The sequence below is a fragment of the Stegostoma tigrinum genome, chromosome 14 (assembly GCF_030684315.1).
Source record: "Stegostoma tigrinum isolate sSteTig4 chromosome 14, sSteTig4.hap1, whole genome shotgun sequence".
NCBI lineage: Eukaryota > Metazoa > Chordata > Chondrichthyes > Orectolobiformes > Stegostomatidae > Stegostoma > Stegostoma tigrinum.
The window spans coordinates 76,523,983-76,544,231 of record NC_081367.1 but is presented as its reverse complement, the minus strand read 5'-3'; the positions used below and the strand labels follow the sequence as shown (position 1 = coordinate 76,544,231).

The 20,249-nt window shown below is 42.4% G+C and overlaps 1 protein-coding gene across 2 annotated transcripts in view; it reads left to right on the top strand.

Moving 5' to 3' along the window:
• The window catches only part of rhbdd1 (rhomboid domain containing 1), a 76,656-nt gene that overhangs the window by 24,031 nt on the left and 32,376 nt on the right, over window positions 1–20,249 (top strand). For both annotated transcript variants that reach the window (XM_048542165.2, XM_048542164.2), the window contains exons 4-5: window positions 1,567–1,655; window positions 5,290–5,340. In XM_048542165.2, the coding sequence (XP_048398122.1) occupies window positions 1,567–1,655; window positions 5,290–5,340 (140 nt within the window). The remainder of the gene's footprint in view (window positions 1–1,566; window positions 1,656–5,289; window positions 5,341–20,249) is intronic.

Sequence of the window (20,249 nt, the reverse complement as noted above, 5' to 3'; positions counted from 1 at the left end):
ATCTACAATATAATGATTTGGATGAGGAAAGTCTGTAACCAGGTTTGCAGATGACCAAAATACACGAGAAGGCAAGTGGTGAGAGTGATAGCCTGCAGAGAGATACAGACAGATTAAGCAAGTAAACAAAAACCTGGCAGACAGAGTAACATGGAATACAGAGGGAGTCCTCATGAATTACAAAAAGCTAAAATGGAAGATCAGCCAGTAATAGGGAAGGCAGATAAAATGTTGGCCTTTATTTCAAAGGGAATGGTCTATAAAAGTGGGGAGGTTTCACTAAAATGATACAAGGCACTCAAGAACAAAAATCAAAGAAAGTTACAGCACAGGAACAGGCCCTTCAGCCCTCCAAGCCTGTGTCGATCCAGATCCTCCATCTAAACCTGTCACCAATTTTCCAAGGATCTGTATCCCTCTGCTCCCTGCCCATTCATGTATTTATCTTAAATGATGCTATCATGTCTGCCTGTACCACCTCCACTGGCAACGCGTTCCAAGCACCTACCACCCTCTGTGTAAAGAACTTACCACGCATATCTCCCTTAAAGTTTCCCCTCCCACCTTGAAATCATGACCCCTAGTGATTGAGCCCCCACTCTGGGAAAAAGCTTCTTGCTATCCACCCTGCCTGTACTTCTCACGATTTTGTAGACCTCAATCAGGTCCCCCCTCAACCTCCGTCTTTCTAATGTATATAATCATAATCTACTCAACCTCTCTTCATAGTTAGCACCCTCCATACCAGGCAACATCCTGGTGAACCTCCTCTGCATCCTCTCCAAAGCATCCACATCCTTTTGGTAATGTGGCGACCAGAACTGTACACAGTACTCTAAATGTGGCTGAACCAAAACCCTGTACAACTGTAACATGACATGCCAACTCTTGTACTCAGTATCTGAATGAAAGCATGCTGTATACCTTCTTGACTACTCTATCAACCTGTGTTGCCACCTTCAGGGTGCAATGGACCTGAACACCCAGATCTCTCTATGCATCAATTTTTCCCCAGGTCTTTTCCATTTACTGTACACTTCATTCTTGAATTTGATCTTCCAAAATGCATCACCTCCCATTTGCCTGGATTGAACTCCATCCACCATTTCTCCACCCAACTCTCCAATCTATCTATATTCTGCTGCATTCTCCAACAGTCCCCTTCACTATCTGCTATTCCACCAATCTTAGTGTTATCTGCAAACTTGCTAATCAGACCATCTATACCTTCCTCCAGATCATTTATGTTTATCACAAACAACAGTGGCCCCAACACGGATCCTTGTGGAACACCACTGGTCACAGGTCTCCATATTGAAAAACTTCCTTCCGCTACAGCTCTCTGTCTCCTGTTGCCCAGCCAGTTCTCTATCCATCATCCCCTTAGTCACACTACCTTAATTATGTAGTTCCTTACAGATAGATCTGCATCTTCCTAAATTTCACCATTAAAATAATTTCAGAAAACAAAGCTCATATTTGAAATTGCCAGAATTTTAACTGTGCATTCAGTGTTCAATCAGTGTTACTTATAAGCAGGCGCTTAACAATTTTATTTTCTTCTAGAACATCTTTTGTTGGCCACCTCTCTGGTATACTAGTTGGGTTACTGTACACCAAAGGACCCTTGAAGAATTTGATGGAAGCGTGTGCTGGTAGGTGCAACAATCCTCAGTCACATTACTAGTGACTCACTACCCTTTCTCCATCTAGACATTGGAATGCACTTTGCACTTGCCTCTGTGTCATAAGGTCATGTTCTGAATTAAATTTTGTTATACAAATTATAGTAATCTTCGACTACCATAGTGTGTGCTGGAGATCCATACCAAAACAAGATGGAGGAATATAATTTTCTATAGTAACCATAGTTGCGTTTGAGAATTTTTAATTAAAATAATTATTTTATTGTTTAATTACTTCTATTGAGCAATCACAGCATTGTTGTAAATTTCAATTTGTTTTTGTTGACAGCAAATGGAAATTTGACGTACTGTTAACAATTGGAAGACAAACCCAACCTTGCATCTTTACACCCTCCACTCTGCCACTCCATCCTTGTCCCCCACCACCCCCCGCAACCACCACTTATATTCAATGCCTTAACCCAGTGAGTGAAACATTAGAGCCTTAATATTGGCTAAGAGAGCTGAATTTGAATGATATTCTAATGCAACTTCTGTTCTCTTGCTCTCTTAGAAGCAACATTTCCTCTGCCTTGGTCAGTGATTTAAGCAGGTTACTCACAGCATGTTTTTGGTGGCATCCGTGTGTACCTGTCAGTTGGACTGTTGTTGCTCTGTGTGAAGTGCTGCCAAGCTAACTCTCGGCATGCACTGAAATGCTTATACTTGTTCTCCGAAAACTATTCCAGTCCAATTCCATTTTCTTTGTGCACTACAGAAGGCAAGATAGGCCAATTGTTCAGTAGTGGATCTGGAGTTTATATATTACATTAATCTTTATAATACAGATCAACTGTAACCAATATGGATTGGTATGTTTTGTTTGACCAGAGTTTATGGTAAGCTATAACACGGTTATAGAGGAAGAATAAAGGCTTGTAATGAATTCTAATGATCCAGGTTGGACAGGACAGCTGACAAGCAGAATTGACATCACTTATAATGACCTCTTGTCTCATCCCTGACATAAGTTTCAACAACCTTTTTTCTTCATACATAAATCTATCTTTGTAACAGACAAAGTGCTGGACAAATGATACAAAACTTTTGACATTTATGTATCCTGTTATGATATATTTTCAAAACGTCTCATTTGCTTTTCTTTGAAACAGCATGAGCAACAGTAAGAACTGCCAATGCAGGAGCCAGAGACAATACAGTGTGGAGCTGGAGGAACACAGCAAGCCAGGCAGCATCAGAGCAGCAGCAAAGTTGGCATTTTGGTCGGACCTCTTCTTCAGAAATGGGAAAGGGGAAGGGAGTCCCACAATAAATAGAGAGGAGGGTGGGGCTGGGGAAGGTAGGTGGGATGGTGTTGGGAATTAATTAGGGAGGTGGAGGAGCAGATAGGTGGGATAGAAGGTGGACAGATTGTGTCAGGTCAAGGAGGTGGGGATGAGAGTAAGGGTTGGACTTGGGATGAGGCTGGGGGTGTTGAAGAGGTTTTGAAACTGGTAAAGTCCACATTTAGGCCATTGGGCTGTAGACTCCCAAGGTGGAATATGAAGTACTGCTCCTCCAGTTTCCGGGTGGCGTTGTTGTGAGACTGGAAGAGGCCCAGGATGGACGTGTCGCACAGGGAGTGGGGAAGGGGCGTTGAAATGGTTTGTGACCAGAAGGTGTTGTTATTTGTCACGAACAGAGCACAGGTACTCTACAGAGCGTTTTTTTTTCAAAAGGCCTTGGCTGAAAATGTCTGGAAATTTAAAGAATGTTTGTCAGCAGGTATTTTCAAATGGTGATAATTGACCTACCTATTTTAAGTACCAATGAGGGAATCCATAGCATTCCAGTTTCTAAAAAAAAACTACAAAAAACTAATCCTGATTATAGAGAAGGCTCATTTTTTAATGTGTCTCCACTCACTCTCGGCACTGGTTTTGGCATCCAGCTCCATGTAAGGAAAATGCCTAAATCCGACAGGTGTCCACAGTTCCACTAATCTACAAGTGCTGCCTGTAAAGAGTGTTTTAATACTGCTTCATGTAAATAGGTAATTACTTACAGAAGCAATTTAAGGCAAAACCAGAGATAAATATTAAGTGTAACTCCATCAGAATTCTAGCACATTCCAACTGAATGGCTTTTAATATAGTATAAGATTGGGCATGTTTACCTTTAAGGCAATCAGTTCACAAATCCACATCCAATAGAAATGACTGTTGGCAAAATCAGTATTAACAACAAGTAAAGTAAGTTCCAAGCACAAGCAAAATTCTGCTCTATAACTGCAGTTGACTCTCTTTTTCAGCTATGACATGCTTTCCTCAAGTTAACATTTAGTATCTCAATTTTCAGCCCACAAATGAAAATATTACCTTTATTTCATAACTGGGCACAAGGGATCAAGCAGGCTTTGGATGTGTTACAAAAGCATGGGCTGACAAGTGGCAAGTAACATTCACACCACACAAACGCCAGGCAATGACCATATAACATAGACCATCTAACCACCGTCCCTTAACATTCAATGGTGTTACCATCACTGAACCCACCCACTCTAAATATCCCTGGACTTACCATTGACCAGAAACACAACTCAACTTACCACATAAACAGGGGCTACAAGGGCAGGTCCAAAATTAGGAATACTGCAGTGAGTAATTCACCTCCTGATTCCCAAAAGCCTGCCCACCCCATCAAGGTGTAAGTCATGAGTGTGGGAGACTAATTTCCACTTGCCCGGATGCGGCCAACCCCAACGACACTCAAGTAGCTTAACGCCATTCGGAACAAAGCAGCTGCTTGATTGGTACCACTTCCACAAGCATCCACTTCCTCCATCACTGATGTTCAGTTGCAGCAGTGTGTACTATCTACAAGATGCACTTCATAAATTCACTAAAGATCTTTAGACAACACCTTCCAAACCTATAGCCACTTCCATTTAGAAGGACAAAGACAGCAGATGGGAACACCGCCATCTATAAGGCCCCTTCCAAGCCACTCACCATCCTGAGTTGGAAATAGATCACCATTTCTTCAGTTTTGCTTGATCAATCCTGGAACCCCCTCCCTAAGGGCATTGTAGATCAACCGATAGCATGTGGACTGCAGTGGTTCAAGAAGGCAGCTCACTACCACCTTTTTAAGGGCAACTAGGGGCAGACAATAAATGCTGGCCTTCTCGTGATACCCATATCCCACAGGCACATTTAAAAAAAAATGGATGTTTGAGGCATCTCTGTTTAAAACAGAACCCTTGCAGCAAATGGACAAAGATGTTGACCGACCACATCTACAAGGGAAGTTCACTTTTATACTCTATAAATCAACATGTACCTTTTGCAGTAGTTTTGGTTTGAGGCTTCAAAGGCTGACTTGTATGTCAGGGTCTGCAGTATTTTAAAATAACACTAATAAAACTAGGTGTGAATGATTTTAGTCCTTGCTGGTTATAAATTATCCTTAAACTCTGCTGGCGGGGGAATAATTTCCTGTAATGATACAGACTACACTAATTAACAATATAGATTTTGGCCAAGTAGTGGTAGACAGCAGAATGGATCACTGATTTCATTCACCATGTGATATTCAGTTTATTGATATAATCTAATATACTGATCCCCTGGAATTATGATGATACCTTTTTCTTATTTCACAGACGGTGTTTTCTCAAATACTTCTAGACGGCATGTCAGATTCAATAACCAAGGTTAGTTAAAATTTATTTTCCTCATCTAATTTGCATTCCTTTCCCTACTGTGAGGTAAAGAGAAATAATGTCTTGGTAATTACCAACAAACAGCAGATCTATGAAAGCCCTCTACATTGGTTCCTTACTGAAATTTTTGCTAATTGTCTTGGTCTTTACATTGAATAGCAGCCTCTTCCTTCATATCTTTAGACTGATGAATATGTATGAATTAGAATTGAATCAGCTAATTGGCCCCTCTAACCCGCTCCACCATTCAGTAAGATCATTGAAATGGTTTTGGCCTCAACTCCACAATCCTGCCTGGCCTCAATAACTATTGAGTTCCTTGTCAGCCAACAATCTAACTACCTCTCTCTGATGAAGGGTCTAGGCCCAAAACGTCAGCTTTTGTGCCCCTGAGATGCTGCTGGGCCTGCTGTGTTCATCCAGCTCCACACTTTGTTATCTTAATCTAACTACCTCTGCCTTAATAGTAATAAATGATCCTGCCTCTACCACTGTTTGGGGAGGAGAGTTACAAAGACTTGCCACCCTCTGCGAGGGAAATAAAAACACCCACAACTGTCTGTTAAATGGGAGACCTCATATGGTTTAAAAATATCCCCAAGTTCTAGTCTATCTTGCGAAGAAGACATCTACCCTGTCAACTTCCCTTACACTTGCATCTGAACCGTCTCTACCCTAGCGCGTCCAGATTTGTTGATAGGATTTCTTCCCTAAGATCCATTCCTCAAAATTAGCCACCTGATTCCATGGCCATTCCCCATGTTTTATCATCAGACAAGGCCTCACAAGAACCCAAGGCCACATTCATCTCCAGTGGTATCCCTGGAGCTAACATGCAAATCAACCATGAATGAATTGAATAGGTTTCGGGGGCTGTATAGCCTCCTCCTATTCCTGTGTAGATAATTTCCTCATCTTTTTAACCACATGACTTCTCCAAAACCACTGAGTATCTCTCTCTTTATTCATTGCCATAACTGTTCCCTATCTACTGTTTACAAATAACCACCCCACATTTAATTTACTCTTTCTGATTAAGTGACTTCAACTTTTGAGTAGTTGGTAGTTTTAGTTGACCACAACTTTTGAGGTCCAGCCAGGAGAACATTTTTGACCCATATGTAGCAAGTGCAGCAATAGAAGGCGCAGTTCTGAGTATTGTTTTAGAAAATGAAGCTGGAAAGGTAGAAGGAGTGGCAATGGGAAAGAATTTTTGATGTGGACATCAAAATTCTATAAGTTTTATCATAATTACATAAAAGGACAAAGGTAGAACAGGAGTTTTCAGCTGGGTCAAGGTCAAAAGGGAGGAGATTGGGGCTTTGACATAGAGTTTTGTATCCTCTCGCCACAGGCAAGGTCCCAGAAGACTGGAGAAAAGCCATTGTTGTTCCTTTGAAAAGGACAACATGGATAACCCAGGACATTTATATGCTGGTGAGCCTTTCGACAGTAGTTGGGAAATTAATGTCGTTAATCATTATAATCATTTACTTGCATTTGAAGAAGAATGGGCTTATTAGGGATAGTCATCAGGGGAGTCTTGACTTAGAAATTTGTTTTAGTTTTTTTGAAGAAGTGACAATGATGATTGATCAGGGTAAGGCAATGGATGTTGTTTGTGTAGTTTATTTTGCAAGGTCTCTTGTGCTGAGCTGTCCAGAAGTCTAAGTCACTTGGGATCCATGGTCAGATGGTAAGTTAGATATGAAATTAGTTTGGTCAAAGAAGATAAAAGGCAGTTGTGGAGGGATGGTTTTCTGATTGGAGCTCTATGACCAGTGGTGTCCTGAAAGGAACAGTGCTGGGGCCTCTGTTGTGTGTAATATTTGGATGAAAATATAGGTGCTGTAATTAGTAAGTTTGCAGATGACGTGAAAACTGGTGGAGTTGTGGATACATGAGGAAGGTTGTCAAAGAATACAGCAGAATATAGATCTGTTGGAAAGTTGGGCTGAGAAATGGCAGAGGTAGTTTAATCCAGACTCGTGTCAGGTGATGCACTTTGGGAGATCAAATGCGAGAGGAAAGTGTACAGTATACGGCAGGACCATGAGGAGCATTGATATACAAAAGGATCTTCGGGTGCAAGTCTATAGCTCCCTGAAAGTGGCAACACAAGCGGATAAAACAATAAAGAACGCATACGGCATACTTGCCTACATCGGTCAAGGCATAGAGTATAAAAGTTGGCAAGTCATGTTACTGCTGTATAAAACATTGAGTTTTGTGTATAGTTCTGGTCACCACACTATAGGAAGTTTGGAAGTCACATGACACCAGGTTATAGTCCAGCCGGTTTATTTGAATTCACAAGCTTTTGTAAGCGCTGCCCCTTCGTCAGGTGAAGTGACTTCACCTGACGAAGGGGCAGCAGTCAGCAAGCTTGTGATGTCAAATAAACTTCTGACCTCGTCCACCTTAGTCCAACACTGGCACCTCCACGTTGAAGTTATAGGAAGGATGTGGAAGCTTTGGAGATGGTTTAAAAAGGTTACCAGAATGTTGGTGGATTGGAGTGCATTAGCAATAAGGAGAGGTTGGACAAACCTGTGTTGATTTTGCTTGAGCATTGGAGGCTAAGGGATGACATGGTAGGAGTATATAAAGTTAAGAGAGACATGGATATAGGGTGGTTAGTTGGAGTCTTTTTCTAAGGGTGGCAATGTCAATTACTAGAGGACAAAAGTTTGATGTGAGAGAGGAAAAGTTTAAAGATGAGCAGGGAATTTTTTCTTTTACACAGAGGATGGTAGGTGCCTCGAACGTGTTGCCAGCAGATACAGTAACAGTGGTTAAGAGGCATTGAGACAGACGCGTGAACAGAGGAAACAGAAATACAGACCATGTACAGGAGGATGTGATTTGTTTAGAATGAAATCCTGGTTGGCGCAGAGGTGATGATCTGAAGGGCTGTACTGTACTATTCTGTGTTCTATGTTCTAATTTTGAGGGACAGGGTAAACTGTCTTCAGAAAGAAATAATGGATTAGTCAAGGATAGTTTCTTGAGGTAATGTGGAGGATTGAGAGTAGTGCAGTTAATGTAATCTGTGTGGATTTTAGCAATGCTTGGATAAGGATCCACTTGGCAGACTTGTTTTTGAAAAAGTCCATGGGATCCATGAGACATTAGATTAAAAACTTGCCCAGCAGTAGGAACCAAACAATTGTCAACTGGCATCTTTACGACTGGAAGATTATTCCAAATGGAATTCTGCAGGTCTCAGCTCTCAGTCCCTTGCTTTTTGTACTGCAGCATGTGTTAACAATTTTTGGATGTAAATGAAGGTGGTATAATCACACAGAAATTGGCCACATGATCAGTGAGAGAATAGCTATAAACCACAGGAAGATTTCAATGGGCTAGTCAGGTGGACAGACAATTGACAAATAGAATTCAGCATGGACCACTGTGCAATGATGCATGTCGGGGTGATCAAACAAGACGAAGGAATATACAATTAATGGGTGACTGCTGAGAGATGCCGAAGATCTGAGAGCCCTTGGAGTGGATTTTCACAGATCCCTTAAGATAGTAGAACAGTTCAGCTTGCTAAGGTGGTTAAGCAAGCATATGGAATCCTTTTTCTTATATTAGTCATGAAGGGGGTAAAATATAGTATATAAGAGCAGGAACTGATCCTGGATTTATAGAAGTTATTAGTTAGTCCACAACTTGTGTTCTCTGCAGTAGGCTATTTCCTCTCTGGTTTCCTTGGATAGCCTGAAATACAATTCATCCCGTACTGCTGAGTTAACTACTTTCAAGGAGATCATTCTTTCTTTCTCATTATGCTTATTTTATCTATTGGTTCAATACACCTCCTCTTTAACAAGATTGACTGTGTCTTCAAAGCAGAACGATCACCTCAATAAAATAGCCTTAAAGAAACCTATCCACATACAAGTTATCATGTACATTCTGAAAGCATAACCCTTTCCTTAGTCATGTCATGTTCTTTTAATGTACTAATAAAACATCTTGGCATTTTCTTTAATGTTACTGGCCAATATGCTTTTCATCCTGCCTTTGCTCTCCTAAGTTTATTTTTACTTGATCCCCTAAGCATTCTAAAGTATTACCTTCTTTTGATCTTGTGAAAGCTCTATTTTTCTGCTTGAATTTAGCGTGTGTGCTTCTGGATAACAGGAAGACTCTAGGTTCAGCAGACCTTCTTTTTCTTTTTGGGGACATGTCTGTTGCAAGCCCGTAGAATCTAATTTTTAACACGGATTTGCCACTGAAATTCCTTCAAGTAGATGTCTCCAGTTCACTTTTGCATGATCATCTTTCAGCTTTGTAAAATTTGCTTGCTATTTTTTCTCACATGGGATGTGGGTGTTGCTGGCTAGTTCAGCATTTATTGCTCCATCCCTAATTACCCAGAGGGCAGTTAAGAGTCAACAACGTCATGGATCTGGAGTCATAGAGTCCCTACAGTGTGGAAACAGGCCATTTGGCCCAACAAGTTCACACCGCCCGTCTGAAGAGCACTGCACCCAGGCCCATTCTCCAACCCCTGTATTTCCCATGTCTAACCCACCTAACTTAAACATTCCTGGACACTGTAGGCAATTTAGCATGGCCAATTTACCTACCCTGCACATCTTTGGACTGTGGGAGGAAACCCACGCAGACACAGGAAGAATGTGCAAATTCCACACTGACAGTCGCCCGAGGGTGGGATCAGACCTGAGCCCTTGTTATTGTGAGGCAGCAGTGCTAACTACTGAGCCACTGTGCCATCACATGGAGACCAGGTAAGGCTGGCAGTTCCCTTCCCCAGAGGAATTAATTAACCAGTTTCAAGGCCATCGTTAGACCCTTGATTCCAAAATTCATTTTTTGAATTCAACCTTCGCCGTCTGCCATAGTGGATTCAAACCCTGGTCCCCAGAGCATTATTTGGGTCTCTCGATTAATAGTCTACCAGTAATATCATTACACTTGTGCCCATGCCTCCCCTAATTTGGAATTTTTAAACTCCTTCCTTTGTTCCTTCCTACGATGCTAAATCTAACTCCTTATGGCCACTATCTCCAAACCGCTCATCAATTGCTATTTGATCCATCTGCACAGCTTCATTTCCTAAAGCTAAGTCTGAATTTGTGTCCTCTGGACAAAAATGCTCTCTTGAACATTATTCAAGGATTTTGTGCACCTTATGCCCTTCACACTACAGCCAAGTTAATATTGGGAGGTTCAAGCTCAAGCTGTTATTGTCCTTTTGATTTTGCAATTTTATATTTGCCTGTTTATTTGCAGCACCAAGTCTCTTGCTCGGTTTATGAGTCTATAGTAAATGCCTGGCAGTATGGCTGCCCCCTTTTTAAACTTGTTTCTGAATTTTACCTGAATGGCCTCACTGTTTAATTTAATCATCCCTCCTCACAGATGTAGTTGATTCTTTATCCAATAATGCCACACCTTCATTTTTTTTACTCCTTTATCTGTTCCTCCTGAAAACTCTGCCAAAAACGTTGAACTGTTATCTTCATAAGACACAGGAGTAGAGAAGGCTGTTTCACCCAATGAACCTGTTTGCAATTGAGTGAGATCATGGCCAATTTGACAATCCTCAAGCCCACTTTCTTGCCTTTTTCTCCAATGCCTTTGATTCCTTTACTGATTGAAAAATCTGCCTCTCAGTCTTGAATATATTTATTATAACCCAGCTTTGACAGCCTTCAGTGGCAAATTCCTTGCCTGTCTCTCAACTTTCCATTATAGCATTGATGTCACTCTGCCATGTATCTGTTTGTGCCCTCTGCTCATTAGCTTATTTTTGTTATACCCCTTGCTGTTGTATATATCATTTTAATACTGCCAAATTCCTCTACTGTACGCCTTTTAAACTCTCCTGTCTCTCAGAGGCTATCACTAAACATTTCCCCAATATTCCCTGCTTGAATTTGTTCTGCAGTCCCCATTCATCCTGCCAATCTAGTCTAAATCTACCCAATCTCCCTGAAAGATACTCTGAGTCCTGTTTATGTGTAGAGTATTTGGTTGAAGTTTATAAAGTTTCTTGAGAAATTGAAGTAATGCAGAAATTATCCCTGACCTGCATGAAGATTGAATAGCAAGAACTCCTGGCAAACTGGAAACAAGAAATTCCCAAAACAAAGCATCATGAAATTGCATGAAACTTGTATAATGATGGTGAATAATTATAGCTGGTTAGTCATGCTACCAAAACTATTTAGAGGTTATTTATTGCAATATCATGTAACTTTGAGGTATCCCTAAGGATATGACAACAGTGGGAAACTTTTGAAATTGAGGTGGTATAAATAAATAACTATCACTTTTAAATAAGCAAATATTTAATACAAAGACACAACAACTTAAATACTGCAATAGATTTTACGTTGTGATCTAAAATCTTCAATTATGAATAAAACTGCTCCTCTTCAGTCCTGAGGTTTCCTACATCACTTTCTTTTTCCTTGCAACTGTTAAGGAACCACTGTTTGAATAGTCTATTTCAATGTTGTAGTTGTTTTACGGAATTACATTCTGTTTATCAGTTCACTGGATATCTTCCCTGATCATCTTGCGCATAAGCGGTAATCTCATCTGAGGTTAATTGTGAAAAGAAACAGTCACACTAATCATCACTTTGGAGTCGTCAAGAGATATTGGGAAAATGTAGAGCCTTCTCAAATAATTTCTGATGCTTGATGCTGAGTGAGATCAAATTTGACACAATATTCTATTCAAGCTGCGAAAATTCTTTGACATGATTTTGGAAACTAAAACTTCAAGACATATTTATTGGTTCTGATGAAGAACCCTCAGATTCAAAATGTTAACAAAAACAAAGTTGCTGCAAAAGCTCAGTAGGTCTGGCAGCATCTGTGGAGGAGAAAACAGAGGTAACTTTTCAGGTCCAGTGACTCTTCCTCAGAACTGATGGTGGCTCGGAAAACGTCAATTTATATACAGAAAATAGGGAGGTGGGTGGGGTAGGGAGTAAAGGATAGAGCCCAAAGAGAGAGAAAGACAGTTAGACAGACAAAGGAGTTGCTAACAATCAGGCTGGGAGGGTGAAGAGTTGTTAATGGGGACTGTTAGTGACTAACACCAGGGGGTGTGTAGTGTCAGGCTATGTGGTAACAAGGCCTGGTGTGTGGGGTGGGGGGCAGGGACATGGGGGACTTTAGGACCCAAAATTATTGAACTCAGTATTGAGCCTGGAGGGCTGTAGGGTCCCCAAGCGGAAAATGAGGTGTTGTTCCTCCAGCTTGCGTTGGGTTTCACTGGAACACTGTAGCAAGCCGGAGACAAAGATATTGACCAGGGAACAGGGTGGTGCATTGAAGTGGCAGGCAACAGATAGTTCAGGGTCATTTTTACAAGCACAACGTAGATGTTCTGTGAAGCGGTTGCCACGTCTACGCTTTGTTGGCCCAATGTAGAGGAGACCACACTGTGCAGCGAACGCAGTAGACTAGATTCTTGGAAGTACAGGTGAAGTGTTGCTTCACCTGGAAGGTATGTTTGTGCCCTTGGATATTGGGGAGGGGGGAGGTAAATGCGCAGGTTTTGCACCTTTGCCAGTTACAGGGGAAGTTGCTGTAGGGCTGTGGGGAGGTGTTGGGGGTGAAGGAAGTATGGACCAGGGTGTCCCGGAGCGAATGGTCCCTGCAGGAGGCAGACAAGGGGAGGGAGGGGAATATTTGTCTGGTGATGACATCTTGCTGGGGGTGGCAGAAATGGCGTCAGATGATCTTCTGAATGTGGATGCTGGTGGGATAGTAGGTGAGGATAAGGGGAGCCCTATCACTGTTGCAGGAGGGAAGAGAAGGGGTGAGGGCTGAAGTGCGGGAGATGGGTCAGACCCAGTTGAGGGCCCTGTCGACAAAATGTTAATTCTGCTTTCTCTCACAGATGCTGCCAGACGCGTTGAGTTTTGCCAGAAATTGTTTTTGTTTGAAATTACTGTCCTGTTTTCAGCTATGAACTTTGTCAACAGCTTATATTTTTCCATCTGTAACGCACATCATGTTGATGCTTGTTGCACGGTGGAACCTAATAACTTCAAATTGTATGTGTTGTATAATGCCACAGCTTGACTTTCTAAATAATCATCAAATATCCTGAGTGAGGAAATCCTGATTTTTTCACCAGTGCTGAGAATTCTGCAGTAATCTTATCCTACAGATTTCTTTCTACTTGCTATCAAGTCAATGAAAGCAAAATAATAATCTAATTAATAAGGCTAGGAATGGAAATGATTGAAATTTGAGAAAAAGGAAACACAAGCATTAAATAAAATGTCATTATTGCAGCATTAATTTCATAGTGTTATTTTATATGTTGCATTTTTTTTGGTATTTGCTCGCAGTGATGTGTGCATCACTAGCTCGATGAGCATTTATTACCCATCCCTGATAGCCTAAAGGGCATTTGAGAGTCAACCGTATTCCTGTCAGTATGGTGTCAAATGGCATGCTGGGTAAGGACAGCAGGCTTCCTTCCCTCAAGGGTACTTGTGAATCACGTGAGTTTTTATGACAATGAGCAGTGGTTGTACTGGCAGCAACAAAAACAAGCTGCTGGCAAAACTGAGCACATCTGTGAACAGAAAGCGGGGTTAATATTTCGGATCCAGTGGCACTCCTACTTGTAGCTGGGAAAAGATTGGTGAATTTGCTGAAGATGAGGTGGGAGAATGAGTAATCAATAGATGGAGATGGAGTCCAGAGAAAAATAGTTAGACAGTCAAATGTCTGTGTAAAAGCTGGGGGACTGAACAGCTGCTAATGGGGACCATTTGGAGCTGACAATGGGTTGTTTGTGGTAGCAGGCCACATGATGACAAGGCCTTCTTTTCTCCATTCATTTGTGGGATGTGGGCATCGCTGGCTGGGCCAGCATTTCTTGCCCATTGCTGGTTGCCCCTTGAGAAGGTGGGGAAGAGCTGCCTTCTTAAAACACGTCCGTCCACCTGCTGTGGGCTGACCCACAGTGCCCTTAGGGAGAGAATTCCAGGATTTTGACTCAGTGACACTGAAAGAACAGTAATGTATTTCCAACTCATGATGGTGAGTGTCTTGGAGGGGACCTTGAAGGAGGTGGTGTTCCCATCTAATGGCTGCCCTTGTCCTTCTAGATGGAAGTGGTCATGGGTTTGGAAGGTGCTGTCTGAGGATCTTTGGTGAATTTCTGCAGTGTATCTTGTAGACAGTACACACTGCTGCTACTGAGCATCGGTGATGCAGGGAGTGGGATGTTTGTGGATGTGGTGCCAATCAAGTGGCTGCTTTGTCCTGGATGGTGTCAAGCTTCTTGAGTATTGTTTAGGCTGTACTCATCCAGGCAAGTAGCGAGTAGTTCATCTCACTCCTGCCTTGTGGATGGTGGACCAGCTTTGAGGAGTCAGGAGGTGAGTTACTTGCTGCAGTGTTCCCAGCTTCTGGCCTGCACTTGTAGCCAGTCTGTTAATGTGGTGAGTCCAGTTGAGTTTCTGGTCAATGATATTCCCCCAGATATTGATAGTGGGAGATTGAATATCAGGGGACAGAAATTAGATTGCCTTTTATTGGTGATGGTCATAGCCTGGCATTTGAATGACACAAATGTTACTTGCCACTTGCCAGCCCAAGCCTGGATATTATCCAGATCTTGTTAAATTTGAACGCAAACTGCTTCAGTATCTGAGGAGTCACGAATGGTGTTGAACATTGTGCAATCATCAGTGAACATCCCCATTCCTGGCCTTATGATGGAGGGAAGGTCAATGATGAAGCAGCTGAAATGGTTGGGCCTAGGACCCTGCCCTGAGGAACTCCTGCAGAGATGTCCTAGAACTGAGATGATTGACCTCCAACAACCACGACCATCTACCTATGTGCCAGGAATGAGCCCAACCAGTGGAGTGTTTGCCCCCTGATACCAATTGATTCCAGCTTTGCCAGGGCTCCTTGATGCCGCAGTCTCTCAATTGCAGTCTGGACGTCACGGGCTGTCACTCTCACCTCACCTCTGCAATTCAGCTCCTTTGTTCATGTTTGAATCAAGGCTGTAATGTGGCCAGGAGCTGAGTGTTTGGGGGTTTGGCCAATGACACGGAAGAAGGTGCTTAACCTTATAATTGTCAGACGCAGTATTGCATCCAAAAGGTTGCAGGGTGCCCAAGTGGAAAATGTGATTCTGTTCTTTCAACGTCCATTGAGTTTTGCTGGAGCACTACAGCAAGCCTGAGGTAGAGATGTGGGCTGGGGAACGTAGTGGTGTGTAGAAATGGCTAGCATCGTCAGCCACGAATGGTCCTTGTTAGTAGCTATTCATTCTCCCAGGATGACCTTTACCCAATACTTTGTCAGCGCAACTCTTTTACTCTTTCTCTTGGTTCCACCTCCACCTGCCATTTAATCCTTCGCCTTCCCCACCAATTCTTCACTGTCTATACCAATCTTTTCCCATCTACAATCAGTTCTGAAGAAGGGTCACTGGACCTGAAAAGTTAATTCCAATTTTCCTCCACCGATGCTGCCAGACCTGCTGAGTACTCGTGGCACCTGCAGTTTTTTTTTGTTTAGTGCTTACATGGCCTTCGTCAGCCTAGCTTTTAGTTCCAGATTTTTGTTGAATTCAGATTTCGCCTGCTGCAATGGAAGCATCTAAACCTATGCCCCTAGTGATATTATCCTAGGGTTCTGTGTTATCAGTGCAGTGACTGTACAACAATGTCAATGCCTCCCCTCAGTAGTTGAATAAGCCAGGCTTTGTGTGATAGATTTTCAACCTCCTGTCCACATAGTTGCTAACTGACTGCCCTTTATTGAAACTGCCTGATTTTTGACAGCCCAAAAATCTTATCACTATGCACACTTGACTTATTGTTCCATTTTTATTGCACAATGTGTCAACTTCCATCATTGTAAACTAATTATGCTATATTTGGTGTCTGCCAGCTGATTTAATTTGTGCCTGATCTATGAATGTACTCGGGAAGCTGTTGCAGGAATTTTTTGAAATTGTGCGCCAACATTTGAGTTTATTTTTTATTTTCAGCAGCAGTGCTTTCGATTAAGCTTTTCTTTTCACTTTTTTTGTTTGCTTTCTCTCAGTACTATATGATTTTTTTAAAGTTTTATAGTTAAGAACCTTCCAGTTGAATGTTAAAAGGAGTTCTGCTTTTGCTGTCCGTGCTGAGCCTCCCTGTCTCCCTTTGACACCATTCTGACCTCAAACAAATCCTTAACAACACAATCACTTCTTCCTCACATACAAAGGTTGTTTTAATGTTGACATGCTGACAGGTCATGAACCCAGTGAGGCTGCCTTCAGAGGAATGTGACAACTGCAAACTTTGGCATTAAATTTAATCAGCTCTGGCCAATGGCAGCCTGCCTGAACTTCTTGTCCAGTAGTGGTCAAGTTTGTGGGTGTACCATCTGTGCACATAGATCCTCAGAAGTAACTACCAGTTTGGCAAGATGTCCCTTTCCTGGTTCTTCATTTAACAAACAGTTGAGATAATTTGTGAACCTGCTGATTGCTTGGTGAAAGCAGTCCCATCACTTTCGAGGTTTTGTTTTGAAGCTACTCCTGTACACGGGTGGGCTCGGAGTGCCAAGATAAATAGTGAATAGGGAGGTCATCTTTAGCTTATCTATCAAAAAAAAATTTGATATAATTGCCATATCATTTTCAAAGGTTACATGGATGAATTGAAAGTTTTTCTCTCCATATCGAACTGAATTAACTCCATTAAATCAAAGGTACTTGTCCAATGGTGCTTTGCTAAAGAACTTTAATCTTTATGATAGAACATAGAACGTAACAGCGCAGTACAGGCCCTTCGGCCCTCGATGTTGCACCGACCTGTGAAACCGGCTGAAGCCCATCTAACCTACACTATTCCATTATCATCCATATGTTTATCCAATGACCATTTAAATGCCCTTAAAGTTGGCAAGTCTAATACTGTTGCAGGCAGGGCATTCCACGCCTTTACTACTCTCTGAGTAAAGAATCTACCTCTGACTTCTGTCCTATATCTATCACACCTCAAATTAAAGATATTAATGTATCTGGTATTTCCATATGACATGAATCAACCAGCTTATAAAGCAGCACCCACAATCCATCGTGATCTCTTGATTTTATTTCTAAACCATTCATCAGTTTAATTTTACAAACATAAGGATTTTTTAATGCTGCCAATCCTTTTGAATTTAAATGCAGTCCTTCACAAATTTTTGTATCTTCCTTTCAAGACCATTGGTTCTTCTAATCTCAGATAGAGTTAGGACTCTATCTTCTACTTATTTCCCTGATCCCTGCATGTGGAAAGTCCCATTCCCCTTCAAATAAAGATGTCAGTTCTTTCCTGTTTAATAATTCAGAACTAGTTTTGTGATCTCATATTTATCTATATTTCAAGCTATTACACACAACATTTTTCTTTTGGGATGGCTTGATATTTTCCTTGAGAAAACCACGTTTTTATTTGTGAACTTGGAAGGGGAGGCAATGGCCTAGTGGTATTATCACTGGACTGTTAATCTGGAGACCCAGGTTCGAATCCCGCCTCAGCGAATGGTGAAATTGGAATTCAATAAATATCTGGAATTAAGAATCTAATGATGACCGTGAATCCATTGTCATTTGTCAGAAAAACCCATCTGGTTCACTAATGTCCTTTCAAAAAGGAAACTGCTATCTTTTCCTGGTCTGGCCTACATGTGAATCCAGACCCACAGCAATGTGGTTGACTCATAACTGCCGTCTCTTAGGAATGGCAATAAATGCTGGCTCAGCCAGCAACACCCTCATCCTGTGAATGAATAAAAAAGGAAGCAAGAGCAGTCTTACCCCTTCAGACTGCAACTCTGTTTTTATGATCAGGCCTGATTTCTGCCTCAGAAGTCACAGACACGATTCCCTGAGAGACTAACATTTTATCTATCTCAGGCTTAACAATGATGGAGAGAAATGTGTTAGAGATTTCCAGGGCTCCAACCAGTGTTGGTCTTTTAATTTCACCACACGTGAATTACTAAACCTTGTCCAACAAGGAACCTCAAATGTAAGAAGCTGTATGCTGCAGAAATCTAGCTCATTCCGTTTCATTCTAATCACAGAAAATACTACCCCTCTCCCATCATGCAAGCTAGAACTACTGTTCAGATTTAGATCTGTGTTTACTGTGTTTCAGAAGCTTTTGGCTTTTCCGCAAAGTATTTGGGAATGTATTTGACTAAATGCATGTTGCATTTATTTAGGAAAATGTACTTGTATTAATTTAGTACAAAAAAAAGCTGAGGCTGCTAGCATTTGTTCACTGTTGTTGAGTTCAAGTGGAAAAGGGTTCTCTCTTTTTCTCAGTAGCATGAATGACTATAACAGGTTTATTTTCAAAAAGGATAAGCTTACCAATTTAATGGTATTTGAGATATGACTGTCAGAGAGACACCTACAGACAGTTTTCTAGGAAGTTTTTGTAACAAAGAAATTGCATTTGCTGTTCTTAATGCCAGATCTAAATATTATAAAGCTCTAACTCACTTTCACACTGGCATTGAAGAACGCACGCACACTGAGAATAAGATAACAAAGTGTGTGGATGAACACAGCAGGCCAAGCAGCATCTCAGGAGCACAAAAGCTGACGTTTTAGGCCTAGACCCTTCATCAGAGAGGGGGATGGGGAGAGGGTTCTGAAATAAATAGGGAGAGAGAGGAAGGCAGACTGAAGATGGATAGAGGAGAAGATAGGTGGAGGGGAGATTATAGGTGGGGAGGTAGGGAGGGGATAGGTCAGTCCAGGGAAGATGGACAGGTCAAGGAGGTGGGATGAGGTTAGTAGGTGGGAAATGGAGGTACGGCTTGAGATGGGAGGTAGGGATAGGTCAGAGGAAGAACAGGTTAGGGAGGCGGGGACGAGCTGGGCTGGTTTTGGGATGCAGTGGGGGGAGGGGCAGAGCTGGGCTAGTTTTGGGATGCAGTGGGGGAAGGGGAGACTTTGAAGCTGGTGAAGTCCACATTGATACCATTGGGCTGCAGGGTTCTGAAGCGAAATGTGAGTTGCTGTTCCTGCAACCTTCGGGTGGCATCGTTGTGTGCATTTCCCGCAACACATCACTCACACCCCGCCCCCACCACAACCGCCCTAAGAGGATCCCCCCTCGTTCACACACCACCCCACCAACCATCGGATACAACGCATCATCCTCCGACACTTTCACCATCTACAATCCGATCCCACCACCCAAGACATTTTTCCATTTCCACCCTTGTCTGCCTTCTGGAGAGACCACTCTCTCCGTGACTTCCTTGTCTGCTCCACACTCCCCTCCAGCCACACTACACCTAGCACTTACCCCTGCAACCGCAGGAAGTGCTACACTTGCACCCACACCTCCTCCCTCACCCCCATCCCAGGCCCCAAGATGACTTTCCATATTAAGCAGATGTTCACCTGCACATCTGCCAATGTGGTCTACTATATCCACTGTACCCGGTGTGGGGTCCTCTTCATTGCGGAAACCAAGCGGAGGCTTGGGGACCACTTTGCAGAACACCTCCCCTCGGTTCGCAACTGCACTTCCCAGTCACAAACTATTTTAACTCCCCCTCCCATTCCTTAGACGACATGTACATCCTGGGCCTCCTGCAGTGCCACAATGATGCCACCCGAAGGTTGCACGAACAGCAACTCATATTCCACTTGGGACCCCTGCAGCTCAATGGTATCAATGTGGATTTCACAAGCTTCAAAATCTCCCCTCCCCCCACTGCATCCCAAAACCAGCCCAGCTCGTTCCCACCTCCCTAACCTGTTCTTCCTCTCACCTATCCCCTCCTCCCATCTCAAGCCGCACCTCCATTTCCCACCTACTAACCTCATCCTGCCTCCTTGACCTGTCCGTCCTCCCGGACTGA